The sequence below is a fragment of the Eubalaena glacialis genome, chromosome 7, assembly GCF_028564815.1.
Source record: "Eubalaena glacialis isolate mEubGla1 chromosome 7, mEubGla1.1.hap2.+ XY, whole genome shotgun sequence".
Classification (NCBI taxonomy): domain Eukaryota; kingdom Metazoa; phylum Chordata; class Mammalia; order Artiodactyla; family Balaenidae; genus Eubalaena; species Eubalaena glacialis.
Window position 1 is genome coordinate 29,991,640 of NC_083722.1, and position 18,928 is coordinate 30,010,567.

Genomic DNA, 18,928 nt, shown 5'->3' on the forward strand with positions numbered 1-18,928 from the left:
AAGGTTATTATATGCATGATGTACTTGAGATAAAGTACTGGGTTTCTGCTTTGAGAGATCTTAGAAACTGTTTATGTTACCGTGGGAAAATGTTCAGTATTCCAAGTTGGAAAATAAGCAAGGAAGCTTTCCCTCTGTAGCCTTGATGGGGAGAACAAGATTTTCTTTTCCCTATCTGCCTCCTTCCTGAACAATGAAGAATTCCCCCAGGTCCAGGTCCCTGGGATGTAGGATGGGGGCTCCAGTGGAGGTAGGGGCTAGCAGGGGGTCAGAGGGGTGTGTGCAAGGTTGTTGATGGTTGATGAAGATTCACAGTACATTTTAAGTGCTTTACGTGTATCGTTTCATTGAATCCTTACAACACACCCATGAGATGCTACCTTTGCTCTGAAATGCTGGTGTGGGCCAGGGCTCAGACCTTGGACCTCTTCTCTCACTAAACCCCCTCATCCAGTCCCATGATTTCAAGTATCACTTATGATATCGCCCTCCTCCCTGAACTGTGGACTCAGCACCAACTGTTCATCGCTTAGACAAATAGTAGGAATCTTCAACTTAACCTGTCCTAAACTGCACTTTTGATTTTCTCTCTTCAAACCTGCCCTTCCCATAGCATTCTCCATCTTTGTCAATGGCAACTTCCCGCTTCTAGGTGCTCAGACCAAAACCTCAGCATTATCCTTGAATCCTCCCCTACTCCATATCCAGTCCTTCAACAAGATGCTGCTAGTACATTAAAAATATCCAGAATCCTATTGCTTTTCACTATTCCACCTGCCACCTCTCTGGTCTCCATCACTATCACCTCCTGCCTGAATTGCTGCCAGTAGTTTCCTAATTGGTCCCCTCCTTCTCTCCTTGCACTTTTGGTCTATTCCCCAAATAGCAGCCAGGGAAAAGTCAGTTTATGAAACTCTATTCAAAATCCTCCAGCGGCTTACCATCTCAGAGTAAAAAGCGGAGTCTTCTCCGTAGCCTGTAAGGCGCTCTACGTCCTGGCCTCCTGCTTTCCCTCGGAGCTCATTTCTTCCCACCCTCCCTTCCCATCATACTTCAGCCGCTGTCGGGCTTTTTTTCCTGCCAGTCTCTTTACCTGGTAAGTGCTTCCCCCGATAGCTACGTGACTCACCCCCTCCTTTTTTTTTTTTTTTTAATCACAGACATATTTCTGACATTCCTACCTGAAATATACAGAATAACAAATGCCCTGTCCTGCAGTCCCACTACACAGATTTTTTTTAAAATTATTATTTATTTATTTATTTATTTTTGGCTGTGTTGGGTCTTCGTTTCTGTGCGAGGGCTTTCTCTAGTTGCGGCGAGCGGGGCCCACTCTTCATCGCGGTGCGCGGGCCTCTCTCTGTCGCGGCCTCTCTTGCTGCGGAGCACAGGCTCCAGACGCGCAGGCTCAGCAGTTGTGGCTCACGGGCCCAGTTGCTCCGCGGCATGTGGGATCTTCCCAGACCAGGGCTCGAACCCGTGTGCCCTGCATTGGCAGGCAGACTCTCAACCACTGCGCCACCAGGGAAGCCCCACAGATTTTAATAGACTGGCAGATACTCTGCAGGATGGCTGTGCCGGCTGGTGCACAGGGATGACAGCTCCATCAGGCGGGGCACAAAGACTGAACTGTGTGTGCTGCACCAGACCTCACCCTCCCCGCATCAAAGCCAAGGGCAGACCATGCTGATGTGGTCAATTACACCTGCTTTCCTTTCCCCTCCTGTTATGCACTTCCCAGGTCCTTTTTTCATATCCATACACCTATTACAGTTTTTAATGTTTCATATTTGGGATTTGAAGTCATTTTACATTCTAAGTGAAAAGGCTATTGAGATTCTGTTCGGAAGAAGGAAAAAAAAATTTTAAGAAATGTAGAAAATAGAGAAGATGAAAAAGGAAGTGAACTGGTGGAGAGAAGGAAAAAAGAGAATTGTCTAAGATTTATGTAACAAATATTTTTGAGCATCTGCTATGTGACACACACTGTCATCTGAAAGGTAGAACGAGGTAGCTATATAAAGAGACAAATAGCAACAGTCTCTCAAAAAGACAAGCTAACCTAAAATACTGTTTTTCATCTTTCACACTGCCGCATTCCTGGTACTGAATCAAGCTTTAGGAATCCAGTCGTAAACACTGGTCTTTGACATCTTAATAAGAAGCTTCTATTTCGTTGGCTGTTTTTTCCAGTTAAACATATGGAGTGGTGCTGGGATTGGTTAGGCAAGCAGGAAGGGGAAGGGGCCCTAGTTTTCTCCTCTGACGTAAAGAGCTTCCAGTGTCACGTTGGATGGACATTGGGCAGGCCTCTCACACTGTTCCCGTTGTGCTTGTCAGGAGCCTGCCGCCTGCAGTGGTGAAGCTGCCATCTTGATTATCATGGTGTCCGCCATGATGGTTCAGTTCATTAAAGTTACAAGTGTTTCCATCTACTCTTTTGGTCAAGTAGAGGAATGATATACATACATCTTCCTCCCACTTCATTTCAAGCACGCTCTTTGGAGTAAGGCAGTATCGAGACCAGGAAAGGTTGTCACCAGTTCTTAAAAGGTCAGTTAGTGATTAATCTCACTTGGCTGCTACTACTTGACTCCTCCACTGGCTTGGTTTCCCTCCCTCAGCCCTCTGGAGGTGTTCCCCAAGTCTCTCTCCCTCAGCCCTCTGGAGGTGTTCCCCAAGTCTCTCTCCCTCAGCCCTCTGGAGGTGTTCCCCAAGTCTCTCTCCCTCAACCCTCTGGAGGTCTTCCCCAGAAATCTTCCTACCAACCAGGTTCTATCCTCGTGGGCCTGGCCCCTGATCAGTTGTTGGAAGACGGAGAGATGAGGTGAATTGGCCCTTCCAAGCAACTGATCCCAATTGCAGCCAGCCAGGAAGGACTTTTTTTTTTTTTTATTTTTTTTATTTTTTTAATTTTTTTTTAATTTATTTTATTTATTTATTTTTGGCTGTGTTGGGTCTTCGTTTCTGTGCCAGGGCTTTCTCTAGTTGTGGCAAGCGGGGGCCACTCTTCATCGCGGTGCGCGGGCCTCTCACTGTCGCGGCCTCTCGTTGCAGAGCACAGGCTCCAGACACGCAGGCTCAGTAGTTGTGGCTCACGGGCCTAGTTGCTCCGCGGCATGTGGGATCTTCCCAGCCCAGGGCTCGAACCCGTGTCCCCTGCATTGGCAGGCGGATTCTCAACCACTGCGCCACCAGGGAAGCCCCAGGAAGGACTTTAATAAAGGTTTCAGCTTGTTTTTTTTGAAGCTAGAATCTGGGTCAGCTCTTTCTGGTAAACAACACATGGCACCAGAAGTGAGGAACTAATTATGGATCATCCGGAATTGTGACTTTCTGACAATGTGGAGCAAAACTGCTCCGCCTGGGTCAGCTTCTCAGTCAGGGGCCTTGGTTGAGCAGGCTGCGGGCAGGCAGCTCCGTCTAGAGAGAAAGAGGTGTGCTCTAGTTTCCAAGGCACACGTCCAATCCGCATTTGCTCCTTTAGGGACCTAACAGATACTGTGATTGTAAGCTTGAAGGAGGGAGAGACGGAGAGAGAGGGAGGAAGAGAGAGAGGGATGCAGCGAGAAAGGAAGGAAGGGAGGGAGAGAAAGAAAACATCTTCAACCAAAGCATATAAAAAGAAGGGAAGGATTTAAAAAGTGACTTGAAGCCCTCAGGGCAGTGACTTACTTTCAGATCAAGAGTGAACTGGTGAATTGCACCAGCAATGAAAAGGGAGGGTGAGACCCAATGAAAGTCTGGGACTCAGGAAGTTACTCAGTTGAGAAAGTGGTAATGAAGGATGAACGGGGCTCTGCAACATCTATTAGGAGAGAGAGAGAGAGGGACAGAGAGATGGGGAGAGAGAGAGACAGAGAGAGAGAGAGAATGAGAATGAGAATGCGAGAGAATAGCAGTGGCTCTGGGTAGAGGTAGTGATGTTACATTGCTTTCGTCTTGCCAGTGCCATGGACCAGGAGCCGTGCTGGGTGCAGGCTATTACAGGCGGAAGCAAGGATGCTCGCCATATGGGAGGAGATGTAAAAACATCAGTAAATGGGTTCGCTTTGCCAAATGTTGTCAATAACAACACATGTGTAGACCGGAAGCAGAAAGGAGACGCTAAGTGGCCCTCCCTGGGTGGAGGGTGCTTTACCGGTGGTGGGGGGTCAGTGGGGGGAGGGGCCTTCCTGGGAAGGACCCCGGAGCCTCTGATTAAGCACTTGATGGCATTTTTATCCAAGTTGGAAAACGGTACTCAAAGGAAAGAGAATGGCAAGTAAAACTTAAGTCTCAAGCAGGGAACATGGGTTAGGAAGCCAAGTCCATGGGCCGAGAAACTGAAGGAAGGTTCTTAGTCTTGGTCCCGAAGTTATGTCAAACCCCGCGCCTACCCCAAAATATGCCTTTCTTGGAATGTAAACAGTTATCTGAGAATAGACGAAGAGATAAAGGTGGGATGACCGTGAGATTAACAAGTGCCAGTCAGCGTCAGCGTCAGCAAATGCTAACATCTCCTGAGCTGCAGGACTCTGGACCAATCGGGGCCCATGATAATCTCATTTGAGCCTCTCCATCATCCTGATTTGTAGCTTTGGAAACTGAAGCTCTGTGAGTGAAACTAACTTGCCTAAAATCACCAAGGAAAATGGAAAATGATGGTGGAAGGAGGATTCAGACCTAGGCTCCAGGCCTCCGCTGCCAGCCCAGTCTTCCCGCCATGGTCACCCAGCACTGGGACTGGATTGCTGACATTAGAATCTGGGTTTGTCTGTCTTTAGAGTTCCTTCAATCCATATAACAACCCTATGAAGTCAGTACCAGGATGGCCCCCGTGTTGCATACACTGCCCAGAGATGTTCAGTAGCATGTCCAAGGTCACACAGCTAGGAATTGCTGGTGCCAGACCCAACAGACCAGCTCCAAAGTCTGCACTTTGCTCGCTGCCTCTCTAGGTGTGAAAAGACTGATGACCCTAGGAAAGAGGGAACGAGATCCTATGTCACGTGAAAGAACTAAGATGGCCAATACTAATAGTAGTTACATCTATTGAGCACTGCCTGTGTGTCCCATTGTCCTAAATGCCCTATTGTGTTAGCTGTTAAATCCTCAAAACAGTACTCTAAAGCGTAAACACTCCTGTTATCCCTACTGCAGAGGTGATGACCCTGAACACAGAGAGATTCAGTAACTTGCCCAAAGACAGCAAGTATACTGGGGAGCTGAGAGTCGAAGGCAGGACTCCTGAAATCCATTCAATTCAAGAAATGCCAGAGGTTACCTTCTAGGGGTAAGATCTTATTTAGCAGTGACAGGGGTTATCCAGGTGGAGGACACAGGGCCCCTGCCCTCAAGAGGAAGTGGAGGATAAGAATAAGAAAAGTACAAGGAGAGTATTGATGAAAAATTAATCAGTTGCTCTAAGAAAGAAGTGGAAAATTTTATTCGAGCTGAATTTGAGGATTATAACCCGGGAAGAGCATCGCAGAAAGCCCTGAGAACCGTTCCGCCCATTCGAAGTCAAGGAACAGTTCTATAAGTTTTTGAGACAGAGGGCTGTACATCAAATGATGCTTTATTGACCGTTTACATCATCCAGGTCTAAGCGTCATGGTGGTGGGTCATGTGACCCCTTATAAGATCAAGAAGGAATGTTATCTTTTAAGGAGTTGTCTTGCTGATGCTAGGAGAATGTTGCTCTTTATGGCTGAGCAGGTATTCCTGCCAATGGGGAGGTTTGGTCGATGCCAAGTGCACATACACAATGCACAGTAGGGGGAGAGGGGAGACCAAAGGGCAGAGAAGAATTTTTTATGTTTCAATGTTTCTTGTATTGCCATGAAATACGAATTCTATTTCACAAGAGGCACAGCAAAGTAAGTGTTGTGAGAGGTCAGACACAGGGTGATTGGGGTTAGTGAGGGGTGATGTCTTCATGTGCAGGTGGGGCTCAGAGTGGGGTGTGAAGGTGGTGGCCCCAGGTGTGGCTTTCAGGATGAGCAAGATGTCGATAGGAGGGGCTGGGGACCAACACAAAGGCTTAGAAGCGAGGAAAGCTTGAGTCAGTGGGTCAGGACCACACAGCTGTCCATACGTTTGATATAGATAAAGCCCTCAGAACAAAGGAAGCCCTTCATAATTGCTGTTGCTGCTGTTGTTATTATTATTGTCCTTATTGACAGATGCGGAGGCTGATCCTGAGACTTAGAACTCTTTTCTCACACCGACAAGAGAGTGAGATACATCTGGACAGGAAGACCGTCATCTTCCTGTGGGTGTCCAGGTTTGCTGGGTGGAAGAACTCTTTTTGTTGAACTTACTAGATCTTAGGGAGTTACGGAAGATTTTTAATGTGGAAGTAACCTGAACATTTAGCTGTATTTGAGAAAAAAAGTCGCACAGGCTATGCTGGGTACTGAGATAGGGATATTTATCTTTCTCTTCCTGGTTCCTTTATATTTGCATTAAAAAGACCTTACAGTTGAGCTGATCATTATCTGCTAATCTTATTGGAGAGAGTGTCACCAGCCTTCCTGGCCTCCTAATGAGTTCTGAGCAGCTCTCCGCAAACCACCTGTCCTCTGGCAGCTTTCCAGTCTGGCTTTCCTTTCTTAATAGAATATCTGAATAACCCAGACGCTTCTTGGCTGGATTTCCCTCAAAGGTGCAGCCTCTCTTACTCTCTGCCCCTTCGCTCCAGCCCCCTAAGTCCCCCCTGACAGCAGAAGGGGAAAGATGACATCTTACTTTGGCTACCATAGCAACCCTCACCTGCCTTGCTGCTCCCTTTAGAAGTGTCATCCTCCGGTGAAGTTATTTTGCATATAATTACTTGGCTCCTCTGGAGACTTGGGGCTTTCTTTTAAGCTTCTTCTTACAGCCATGATGAGAGGGTGGACTTGTGCCTACTTCCTGGGCTCAGAAATACCCCTTCCACAGTGGTGCAGGCATTGGTCCTGAAACACAGTTGCTCCTTCCCCTTTCCGTCTTTTTGTTCTTAAGAAAAAGAAAAAGGCAGTCAGAAATGGTGAATCTGTGACATTATACATTTTTAGATTGAGTTCCACTGAAATTAACCTATCACATTTCTAGACTACCACCCAGTTATGAAGACCGTGCTTGATTTCTTCACTTGGTCCCAGGGAACCTCTGTCCATCCCTCTCCATTCTGTGCCCCAGGGCCTGACCCATATATTCCGCATCCCAGCTCCCTTGCCCTCTGGTTCCCAGTTGGGTTTGGCCAATGCAAGGTGCCAGCAGATCAGAAAAAGAGAGCAAGGTGGGGATATTAACTCCCCTGGCACCCTCTCTGTGATGGCACTGAGGATGGGCTGTATCCCAACCTGAGTGGGGGCCTTTTCCACTCAGCCCTCTGTGTCCCGGTTCTGGAAACCTCTCCCCTCTTCTCACCTCTTCTGGTCTAGGGATGGCGCTAGCCCAGGCTTTTGCATTCTCTTTTGTGGTTTCCCTAGAGCCTGCCCACACCTTTGTCAACAGTTCCATTATTAAACTCTTCAAATTCTCCGACTTGAGCATGCCATCTGTTTCCTGCTGGGACCTTGACTAATACAATGATGAAGCTCTTCTCTTTTGGGTGAGGGCTCCAATAGTTCTTGTTTGTTTTGTTGAATAAAGCTCTGGTTTATTGTAGGTTATTCTTTGTAGAAACAGATTTTCCGATCTTTAAGAACAACCTTCTCACCTTCATACCCTTCCTAAAAGGTGATGTTTCCTCTCTCTGACTCTCTACCCTTGCAGGAAGCCTGTTTGGAACCCATTTTCTGGATGTTGTCAGTTAGGGCTGTGGAAATGGACTACAAAGGCCCTACCTGTCCCATCTGACCCTGCGTAGATGTGAGGGTCTTCCTTCCCTTTTTATTTTGTCAGTTGGAAGAATATACAGGATTTGCAAATCTTCCAGGGAGACCATGGGCATTAAAACCCTACAGGTGTAAAGATGTTATGATGGGTGAGTTTATAGTCCTGGATTCTGCTGTAGAATCCAGTACAAAAGGAGATGGTGGCAACAGCATGCTTTTTTTTTTTTTTTAACTTCATAAAAATGTATAAGAAGCTGCTTCCTTGGGGAATTGAATTAATTGAATTATTGTTCTGTGGGAGCTTCCAATGGAACAGTGGTCCCAGAAGATGTCCTGAAGGGAGCTATGAGCAAGGAATGTGGATAATTTCTTTTGAAAAACCACAAGTTGAACACTGCGTCCTCCTGGTTCTTTCAAGACTCATCCCAAATGGTATCAAGAATAGCAGGAGGTTCACACAGCTCGGCGGGTGTGAAAATTCTGTGGCTGAATTAAATAGGCTCCATTATATTTCAAAAAGAGCTCTAATGGGTTTCTCTGGAGCACAGCCTAAGAATATCATGTCTCTCCTTTGTATCCCAGGATGGCTGGGATAGTTTGATGTTGCTAATATTATACTTCAATCTCCCTATAAGTTGGACAAAATGAGGAAAAGGCCTGGCTTATCCCGAAGAGGGTCTAGCTAGGCGACAAAAGGACCTCATCCATAAGGCCAGACCAAAACTGGAAGCTGATATGATTTAATTGTAAAATGATTATCATTATTCACATAAATTTTTTTCTAATCAGCTTATTTTGCCCCAGGTATCGTTGAAGAATCATTTAATTTTAGAGCTAAAGGGGTTTTAAACACTGTAAAACTTATAAGTTGAGGTTTCTATTCTTTAAAAAAAATTGCATTGGATTTATTTACCCTTATATTCTATTTAAAAATAGCTATAGGCATTTCTTTCTACTACTTATTAATGCAACATTGCATTCTTAGTTTTGATCGTTAATATTCAAGCTGACATGTCACCTTTAACTTCTTCCAAACTAACACATCTCCCCTAATCCATTTACTTGTTTTTCAATGAAAACTGAATTTAAAGTCAGAAGGAATTATTCCTTAATCACTTCCATTTATCCTGTTTCCTTATTTATCCTCCTCAGCTGGCTATAACATGGAATCAAGGCACACTTTTTCCTATTTGTTGCCCTTGTTGCAAAAAGTTTTACATTCTTGTTCTTAATTTAAAAAGCAAATGAGTCGAATCTTAAATATTCTTTTGTCTAAGGAAAAATAAACTCAAACTTAAGTTGCTTTTGGAGTATGTCCTACTCAGTTTTCTTCCTTTGTAGATCATTATTTCCTATGTTTAAAAATTCTTGCTTTCTAGTTTGAATAACCTGGAAGACAAAAAATATAGGCAGGTTTGTTATGAGCATCAGATAAAAGTTTCAACCCTGGAGAAAGCTTTTGTTAAAGGTTATATATAAGTTCCCCTTTCTTGAGTACCTTTAAGCCCAGAGATAAATAGATGTCTCTTTTCTTGTGTATTTTCTTCCAGTCATGGAAAGATAAAAATATCAAGGTGAGAAGGGACCTTAAAAATAAATGTCAGCCAGCCATCTCCCTGGTCCTTGGATTCCCTCGGTGACATCCCACAAGATCGATATCACCTGCTCTGTGGAGCTTATTCATTGGCTGTCACTGGGACAAGTTGCTCACTTAGACACGAGGCAAGACATTTCTGTTTTAACCCGAATTGTTAAAAGGTCCATGGCTCCTTTTATTAAACTGAATTCTTTTTCCCTGGTTGACTTCTGCTTTCTTAGTGCCACACACGAAAAATATTTCCTCTTTCAGAGTTTGAAGGCAACTGGGATTTCACTCAAGAATTCTTGCCTATGCTTCCCTATGTTATGTCTACCCATGCCCCTGTTTCTTAGATGACATGACTTTTGACCCCTCCTTAAGACGGGATAGTTTCCTTAGGAAAGAATTCCAGTTTTTCTGTCCTAGGTGGTACTCAGAATCAGCCGTGTTAGTTTCTGCACGTTCAGGGGACTCAAGATTATCATCACACCACCCCTTCCAAGGTGCCATTTGCCTTTTTCATAGATCACACATCACACTATTAATGGGGTGATTTTACTTGACAGTGAAACTAGTATGAACATCTCCATGGATACTTACAATTTTATTTTTCCTGCCATGGCTCTCTGCTGCTCTCATGGGCTTATTTGTGATTTCCCTCTCCTTCTATATCTAGTTTAAGATTTTCTAGATCAGAACTCCCATGGGCAAAATGCATGGCTCCCCATTCTCATGAGCTACACCCCATTCCTAGAAAGGTCGTATTTTTTAGGATTCTGCAATTCAGAAATCTAAATCTCACGCATATTGTTAACACGGTGACAGTAATGGTATCCAACAGAATCAGATGTCTCTTTGAGTTCCCTTTCCCTGGATTTGTACCATATCAAAAAAAATGTTTGTCAGGAGTGAAAAGTGGGAGTTTTGGAAAGATTAATTCCTTGTGTAGAAACCCGGTAATGTCTAGATCATCTAATTTTATTGAGGGGGAGAGAATATATTCACTTACGCCACAAATATTTATTCAGTTGCTACTTCTTTGATGCTGATCAGGCATCTTTAAGTGTCAAGTGGCTAGTCTTCATGGTAGGAACCATACTGTCTTCATTTTAGGTCTTTTAATGTTTATTTAAGAAGTTTTGTCGGGTTTTCTGAGGATCTTGGATGAAATCATTTTCACATTATAGCAAAGTAATGAAACAGTTGAAAAGCTTCCTCTCTCCAGGCTTCCTCTTCCATTAAAAGGAGTCCAATTCAATCATTTATATTCTCATTGCCACCTACTTTGTAATATTTAAATAAACAGTTATTTTTGCTCTTGGTGGTGTTGGGGGAGGGGCAACTTTTTTGTTTTTTTAATTTTTAATGACTCGCTTTTGCCTTATAAATAACTTTCCTTTCTATTGGCTCTCCAACCAGACCCATACCAAATATTCAGGGGCATCCCCTACTTGTGTCTCATTTTAGTGACATGGGCTTACATCATGGACATTCACTGAAGTCTGAAACTTGTTTACAGCCTTATTAGTGGTGGATGGCAACCACCTCTGTAGTGCCAGGTTCCTCTGATCTTGACAAGCCTGTACATAGTAATAAGTGGCTTTAATTCACGTATTATTTTGGAGCCTTCAAAAGACATTCACTTGCTTCCTCTCGCTTGATATTCGCAGTAGACAAGGCTGCAGTCTTTCTCCATTTTGTTAACATGGAAACCACAGCTCAGAAAACATGCAACTTACAGAAGGACCAGAGCCCAAGTAGGCCCCTGGAGCTCTTTCCAATATTTCACATAGATGTCTCTTCTCTGCATCTCAAGAAATTTTGAGGTTCTCCCAGGGGAGACTTTATATTTTAAAAGTGGATGGTGGTTTTTCTTTTCCAGATGAATGTAACGATGGAAATATATACTTTCTAAATGTCAAACAAAAGAAGAATAGTTAAATAAATTATGACAGATCTATACACTGGGATTCTATGTGGCTATTAAAATTAATGTTTCAAAGAATATGTAATGATACAGGGAACTGCTCTTGGCTGTATCAGTGTGGGGTACTAAACAGCAAGCTCCCAATTTTGTTTCAGAATTATGCATGAAAAAAAAACGCTGGAACTAAATATACCAAAATCTTAATGGAGTTTTCTGGATAGTAAGATTATGGTTTTCTTTTCTTTTTTTATACCTTTCTGATTTTTTCAGTGTTTTCTTCAGTGAACTCATATAATCAAAAAAACATACATGTTACCTTAGCTATACTCCACAAATTTTTAGTTTTAGCTAAAGTAATCCTTTGAATGGTTCTTGTTATCTTTCATTTTTAAAATTACATCTGAAATGAGTGGGTTAATTTTTATTATTAGTGTATACATTTGAAATAAATAACATATTTTTAGTGTATATATTTTAAGTCGATCATTGTAACTCATTTGCTGGTCTGTTTTTTCCTGACAGTGACCCCTTTTTACATAATTCATTAACTCAGTCAAACATTTTGAGGGCTTTCTAGATGTACCAGGCTGAAGATACCTTGGATAAAGGCAGCTCAGTCTCTGCTCTCAAGAAATACCATTCTGGTTGGAGATAACAGTAGTCGCAGTGTAGAATGCACTGTGCGAGGGCTAGGCTGGTACTCAGGGACTGCAAAGAAAGGATGCTAAATTCATGGGTCCTGGGGGAGGTCGGGGAACCCTCCTGGAAGAGTTGCCTTTTGAGCTGAAAGCAGCTGTTCTCTTTTGGATGACCAACCTCAGATTTAGAAATAATGACAACATAAGTAAATCTTCTTAAGCTATGTAGGCAGTTGTTGCTGGAATTCTTTTAATCTTCAGCATTTCCTTTCTGTCTGTTTATTTGGGTTTACTAAAGGTTAGTGGTTATACCAAAGCATAATAGTCTTGCTCTGAGATGATCCTAATGATGTGCTTTTATAGTGTTTCCGAGTACATATCCTTTTACGAGTGATTAACACTGATTTTGATCACTTTTTTTCATCCCTACTTCATTCCTCTGCCTCTTCCTACTTAGCTGAGGGAGGCAGATAGGGTTTTTTGTTCCTGTTTTACAAACATAAACGGAGTCATAGAATGATCAATAGATTTCTCCAAATTATGAGGTGAGTCAGCAGTGGAACTGGGAAGAGAAACCAGGGTTTCTTTGTTCAACGCTCTGACTTCTAAAGTATTTCTCCATGTAAGTAGAATAAGTTGTTTGCCAAAAATGCATTCACCTTTTAAATCTTGACTGAAAGTAATGAGCTTAAAATAAAGTCTTACAAAGGTAATCGTATTGTTACAGCTTAGAACAGAAGTTAAGGCTATTTGGGTAGATTAAAATGAGTCCTGAGTGAGGCTTAATATTTGGTCTATTTAATTAATTTGTTCAGCAATGGATTTTAATTCTCTTTGAAAAAAAGAATAATTGAAACAGTCTCAGACCCATTTAAGAACATTATGGGATCCATTCTGATTAATTTTTAAAATGTTAACTAAGAAGGACAGGATTAAAAATGAAATCAAAATTGACAATATCTATATTTTATGATACTGGATGATTGTAACTTTATTATCAAAAGGTCTTCCTGTAATCCATTGATGAAAATACAGTGGACCCTTGAACAACATGGGTTTGAGCTGTGCAGGTCCACTTATACACAGAATTTTTTCACTGAGTACGTTCTACAGGATCTGAGGTTGGTTGAATCCACAGATGTGGAACCCTATATAAGGAGGGCTGACGCTAAAGTTAATACTTGAATTTTCAACTGTGTGGTCTCTTGGTGCCCCTGACCCCTGCGTTGTTCAAGGGTCACCTGTAAAAGTGTCTTAATGTTCTTAGTGATTATTTTTACTACTAAAATAATTAGTACTCTAATAATAATGTGATAGTCATTATGCATATTATGCTAAAATATCTGAAGCAACAGTGTAAATGAATATGAAGGGAAATAAATACTTTTAAGTATTTCATTGAAGTTTTTTCTTCTAATTAAAAATATTCATAGGGAATTCCTCCAGTGGTTAAGACTCTGCACTTTCACTGCCAAGGGCCTGGGTTCAGTCCCTGGTCAGGAAACTAAGATCTCACAAGCTGCACAGTGTGGCCAAAAAATAATAATAAAAAAATTTTTAAAGAATAAAAAATAAAAATGTTCATATATTTTGGATTCATTATGGAAAAAAATAAAGCTTAAACCATGTACCATATTTTTATTTAAAATATGTATTTTTTTGATTTAAATACAGAAAATATTGCATTAATTGGAGTTTTGAGAACTTTAGAATACAGGAATGGTTCTATTATATTTTATATAGAATGACATTTTTATTTTCCACAATTGTAGTGATCTGATTTTTGAGTTATTATTTCACATTCTTTAATTTTTGGCTCCTGTTCCCAACCAGGCCTAAGATTTTATGTGTAATGCATCATTTATATTGCCATCAAATACTGTTTATCAGGATGCCATTTAGGCTTTGTTTCTAGGAAAAATGAAAAAACAAACTCATCACAGTACTACATTCAGAGTTCAAGAGAGATATAAGTAGAAACTCATACTTGTCTGGGGATCTAGAATTTATGTCTTACCTAAACTTGATGAGGGCAGAGTGACACTTTGTAGTACTGCCTTTCTGTCTTTTACCCTGAGGTTCTGCATTGCTGGGATTGGGGGAAACAGGATGATCCAGCAGCCACATGGTAATTGCCAGGCAGTCTTATCTGGGTACCCGTGGGCAAGTTATTTCACCTTCTGGGACTTTAATCACTGATCTTTGAACAGAATAGTATGATAGACATGAAAATAGATACAAAGGAAAAATATAGACATTGACTGTTGTTGAAGTATGCAGGAAGGCTGATGAAATCTACTGAATTATGTACCAGTATCAAAAATTGGAAAAAGTCTCCAACTGGCTGCAGTTGGATAGAATTTTGAATGTAAGGGGTGATGAAATAATAGAATCATGGAACACAGGTAGATGAGATTAATACTGGAAAGCTTCACAATGGGGACTCTGAAGGTGGGGCATCTGTATACCATGGATCAGCCAAGATAGTACTGATTTTTTAAGATCCAGAGTTCACAAATTAGAGTAATTACCCCAAGCAGAAGAGGGTGTGTGTGTGTGTGTGTCTGTGTGTCTGTGTGTCTGTGTGTGTCTGTGTGTCCTCATTTGGATAGATGACTATTAGAGTTACCCTAATCAGGATTCAGGTGGTGATGATGAAATAGGTTGTACTTCCTTAAATATAGACTTGCAGTAATTTTGATCTGCTTCATTTCCGTGGTATAGGAGAGCAGACTTTCGTGCCAAACTCCCTGAGTTTGAATCCTAGTCCTGCCATTTTGTCATGGACCCTGTCAAAGTTACTTAATTGCTTTGTTCCTTAGTTTTTCCCCTCTGTAAAATGGGGATAATATTGGTACCAACCACATAGATGGAGATTCGATAGGTCAGTTAAGGCACTCAAATCATTTAGAATCATTCCTGGAACTCAAGAAGTGATAAGCATTAGCAGTAATGATCGTGGTATTATATAATTCATCATGTAACTTATCAAAGCACTTTCCTATCTGCATTTTTGTCTGAATCCATTTGATTCTCTTAAGGAAGCAAGGCTCAGAGAACTTATGTAACTTTCCAAGGTTCCCAGCCTAGTAAACACTGAACAGCTAGGCTGGAGCCCCTGGCCTCCAACTCCAGTCCTGCTCAAGTGGGGTTTTTTTTTTGCCCATAGCTGGGACTGGATTCTTGCCCAGAAGCAGAACTGTGTGGGAAGTTGTAACTCAGAGATCAAGGGGAAAATGTGAACTTGCTGGGTCTTCCCCCTTCTAATAGCCCCTGCTTCTCTTCCTAATCATCCTCCCCTCTCTGCCCCAGACATTCCAGAACTGCGACCTTCAAACCAAGCTTTAAGGAATCGAATCCTACTCTAACATGCATCCGTCTCTGTATCCTCAGGAATGAGGGGAGACTCTTATTTCATTGGGATGAGGAGCCTGGGGCAGCAGGGGCACATCCCGGAAGATGGAGGACTCTTCCTGCTCTGCTGCATAGACAGAGACTGGGCTGTGACTCAGTGTTTCACGGAGGAGGCCTTTCAAGCAATCACAGACTTCACGGACCTCCCGAACTCACTGTTTGCATGCAACGTCCACCAGTCGGTGTTTGAAGGGGATGAGAGCAAGGTAAGAAGCCTTTCTGCTCCTGAAACAGGGGAAGATGTGGCATTATCCCCCAAATATTTCCATTGCTTCTTTGTGGTTAATGTTTGGAAGTTTTTGAAAATGTTTACTTGGCACTCTTCTTGGCATGCATAGCAAGAGCAGAAAAGGCTGTTCTATTATCAGTTGACATTGGAGGTACACACAACAAGGTTGTATGGGAGACTGTGTTGAATCAGATCTCGATGTCTGCCACTCAGAGGACTGTCTAACAATGGTGTTGGGAATAGTGATTGCAGGGGATACCCCTTGGGCTAGGAAGCAGATGTTGTTAAAAAAAAAAAAGTTTTATTTTCCCCTATTCTGCCCAAAACTTAATTTGCCTTTCCCTACGCAGCACAAGCTCTCTTTCCCCCTTACTCTTCCTGCAGTTTGATGACTGTTCTAACAATAGTTTCTTAAATTGGGCCCCAAGTCCTGCAGCACTTATTAGAAAGGTAAATTGGTTGGCCACATGAGACTTGCTTTGCTCAAGTGGGTAGAATTGTTTTGGGTGTGTTGTAAGAATTTGCGTGAAAATGCTTAACTCCTTGATTTGAAATAATTAGGGAGTGAGGTTGTCTATGTACAAGCATTTTCCAGAATATGAAGCTTCCATTTTAAGAGTCAGCTTGATTTAGTGGAAGCATTCTTGGCCATCAGAGTAAATATTCCTTTTGGAGGTCTTTCGAAAGTTTACTTCGGATTTCTCTGACCTTTTAACAGCAGAGTCTAAATGGATCAAACCTTCCCTTGTGCATGTGGATTTCTAATTGTAAAATCCATTACTGGGTTATGTTGTAAAACATGGCCAACATTTTTTTGGGGAAAGAGCCTTTTTTTTCCTACATTAAAGTATGGCTTTGTGTGAGATTAAGAGGAGGATTTATGATCGCTGTTTCACAAACTTGGACTGTTTTTGCCAACTGCTGAAGTCCAAACTCTGTTGCCTGAACACAATTACTGGAAGTCTTTGTTCTGAACTTTATTGGTTTTGTAAGCAATCGTGATAGCCCAGAGGATTAGGAATTATTTCAAGCCATATAAAGATAGTTTTATAATAGTATAATTTTGGAGTTGAACAGTTGAAATGATGGGCTAAAAATAACTTGAAGTCCAAGGAATTATATGTGATTAGAACCTCCCGAGCTATCATCAGCAGACTATTTGAAGTGAAAAAATGACACATAGCCTTTTTGAAAGAAACTGGGAATTTTGCTCTTGGATTATAACCAGGTTATAACACAGATTATAATTTATTCAGAGCAAGTGATTTCCCCTGAAATCTACCTGATGTTAACTATGAAACAAAGTTCCATGTTTTCTTGTTCTCTCATCTGTTTAAATATCAACAATTAGAAGGATTTTCCTTAGAGTTTTTTTTTACTTTAACATCTTTATTGGAGTATAATTGTTTTACAATGGTGTGTTAGTTTCTGCTGTATAACAAAGTGAATCAGCTATACATATCCATATATCCCCATATCTCCTCCCTCTTGCATCTCCCTCCTACCCTCCCTATCCCACCCCTCTAGGGGGTCACAAAGCACCAAGCTGATCTCCCTGTGCTATGCGGCTGCTTCCAACTAGCTATCTATTTTGCATTAGGTAGTATATATAAGTCCATGCCACTCTCTCACTTCGTCCCAGTTTACCCATCCCCCCGCCATGTCCTCAAGTCTATTCTCTACGTCTGTGTCTTCATTCCTGTCCTGCCCCTAGGTTCTTCAGTACCATTTTATTTTTTTTAAGATTCCATATCTATGTGTTAGCATACAGTATTTGTTTTTCTCTTTCTGACTTACTTCACTCTGTATGACAGACTCTAGGTCCATCCACCTCACTACAAATAACTCAATTTTGTTTCTTTTTATGGCTGAGTAATATTCCATTGTATATATGTGCTACATCTTCTTTATCCATTCATCTGTTGATGGACACTTAGGTTGCTTCCATGTCCTGGCTATTGTAAATAGAGCTGCAGTTAACATTGTGGTTGGTACATGACTCTTTTTGAATTATGGTTTTCTCAGCGTATATGCTCAGTAGTGGGATTGTTGGGTCATATGGTAGTTCTATTTTTAGTTTTTTAAGGACCCTCCCTACTGTTCTCCAGAATGGCTGTATCAATTTACATTCCCACCAACAGTGCAAGAGGGTTCCCGTTTCTCCACACTCTCTCCAGCATTTATTGTTTGTAGATTTTTTGATGATGGCCATTGTGACTGGTGTGAGGTGATACCTCATTGTAGTTTTGATTTGCATTTCTCTAATGATTAGTGATGTTAAGCATCCTTTCATGTGTTTGTTAGCTATCTGTAGTCTTCTTTGGAGAAATGTCTATTTAGGTCTTCTGCCCATTTTTGGATTGGGTTGTTTGTTTTTTTTGATATTGAGCTACATGAGCTGCTTGTAAATTTTGGAGGTTAATCCTTTGTCAGTTGCTTCATTTGCAAATATTTTCTCCCATTCTGAGGGTTGTCTTTTCGTCTTGTTTATGGTTTCCTTTGAGGTGCAAAAGCTTTTAAGTTTCATTAGGTCCCATTTGTTTAATTTTGTTTTTATTTCCATTTCTCTAGGAGGTGGGTCAAAAAGGATCTTGCTGTGATTTATGTCATAGAGTGTTCTGCCTATGTTTTCCTCTAAGATTTTTATAGTGTCTGGCCTTACATTTAATCCATTTTGAGTTTATTTTTGTGTATGGTGTTAGCGAGTGTTCTAATTTCATCCTTTTACATGTAGCTGTGCAGTTTTCCCAGCACCACTTATTGAAGAGGCTGTCTTTTCTCCATTGTATATCCTTGCCTCCTTTATCAAAAATAAGGTGACCATATGTGCATGGGTTTAACTCTGGGCTTTCTATCCTGTTCCATTGATCTATATTTCTGTTTTTGTGCCAGTACCATACTGTCTTGATTACTGTAGCTTTGTAGTATAGTCTGAAGTCTGGGAGCCTGATTCGTCCAACTCCATTTTTCTTTCTCAAGATTGCTTTGGCCATTCGGGGTCTTTTGTGTTTCCATACAAATTGTGAAGTTTTTTGTTCTAGTTCTGTGAAAAATGCCATTGGTAGTTTGATAGGGATTGCATTGAATCTGTACATTGCTTTGGGTAGTATAGTCATTTTCACAATGTTGATTCTTCCAATCCAAGAACATGGTATATCTCTCCATCTGTTTGAATCATCTTTAGTTTCTTTCATCAGTGTCTTATAGTTTTCTGCATACAGGTGTTTTGTCTACTTAGGTAGGTTTATTCCTAGGTATTTCATTCTTTTTGTTGCAATGGTAAATGAGAGTGTTTCCTTAATTTCTCTTTCAGATTTTTCATCATTAGTGTATAGG

At 41.5% G+C, this 18,928-nt stretch overlaps 1 protein-coding gene across 1 annotated transcript in view; it reads left to right on the forward strand.

Moving 5' to 3' along the window:
- The window catches only part of RCAN2 (regulator of calcineurin 2), a 255,918-nt gene that overhangs the window by 22,486 nt on the left and 214,504 nt on the right, over positions 1–18,928 (forward strand). The window contains exon 2 of the mRNA XM_061196122.1: positions 15,343–15,569. Coding sequence (XP_061052105.1) covers positions 15,345–15,569 — 225 coding nt within the window. The 5' untranslated portion in view covers positions 15,343–15,344. The remainder of the gene's footprint in view (positions 1–15,342; positions 15,570–18,928) is intronic.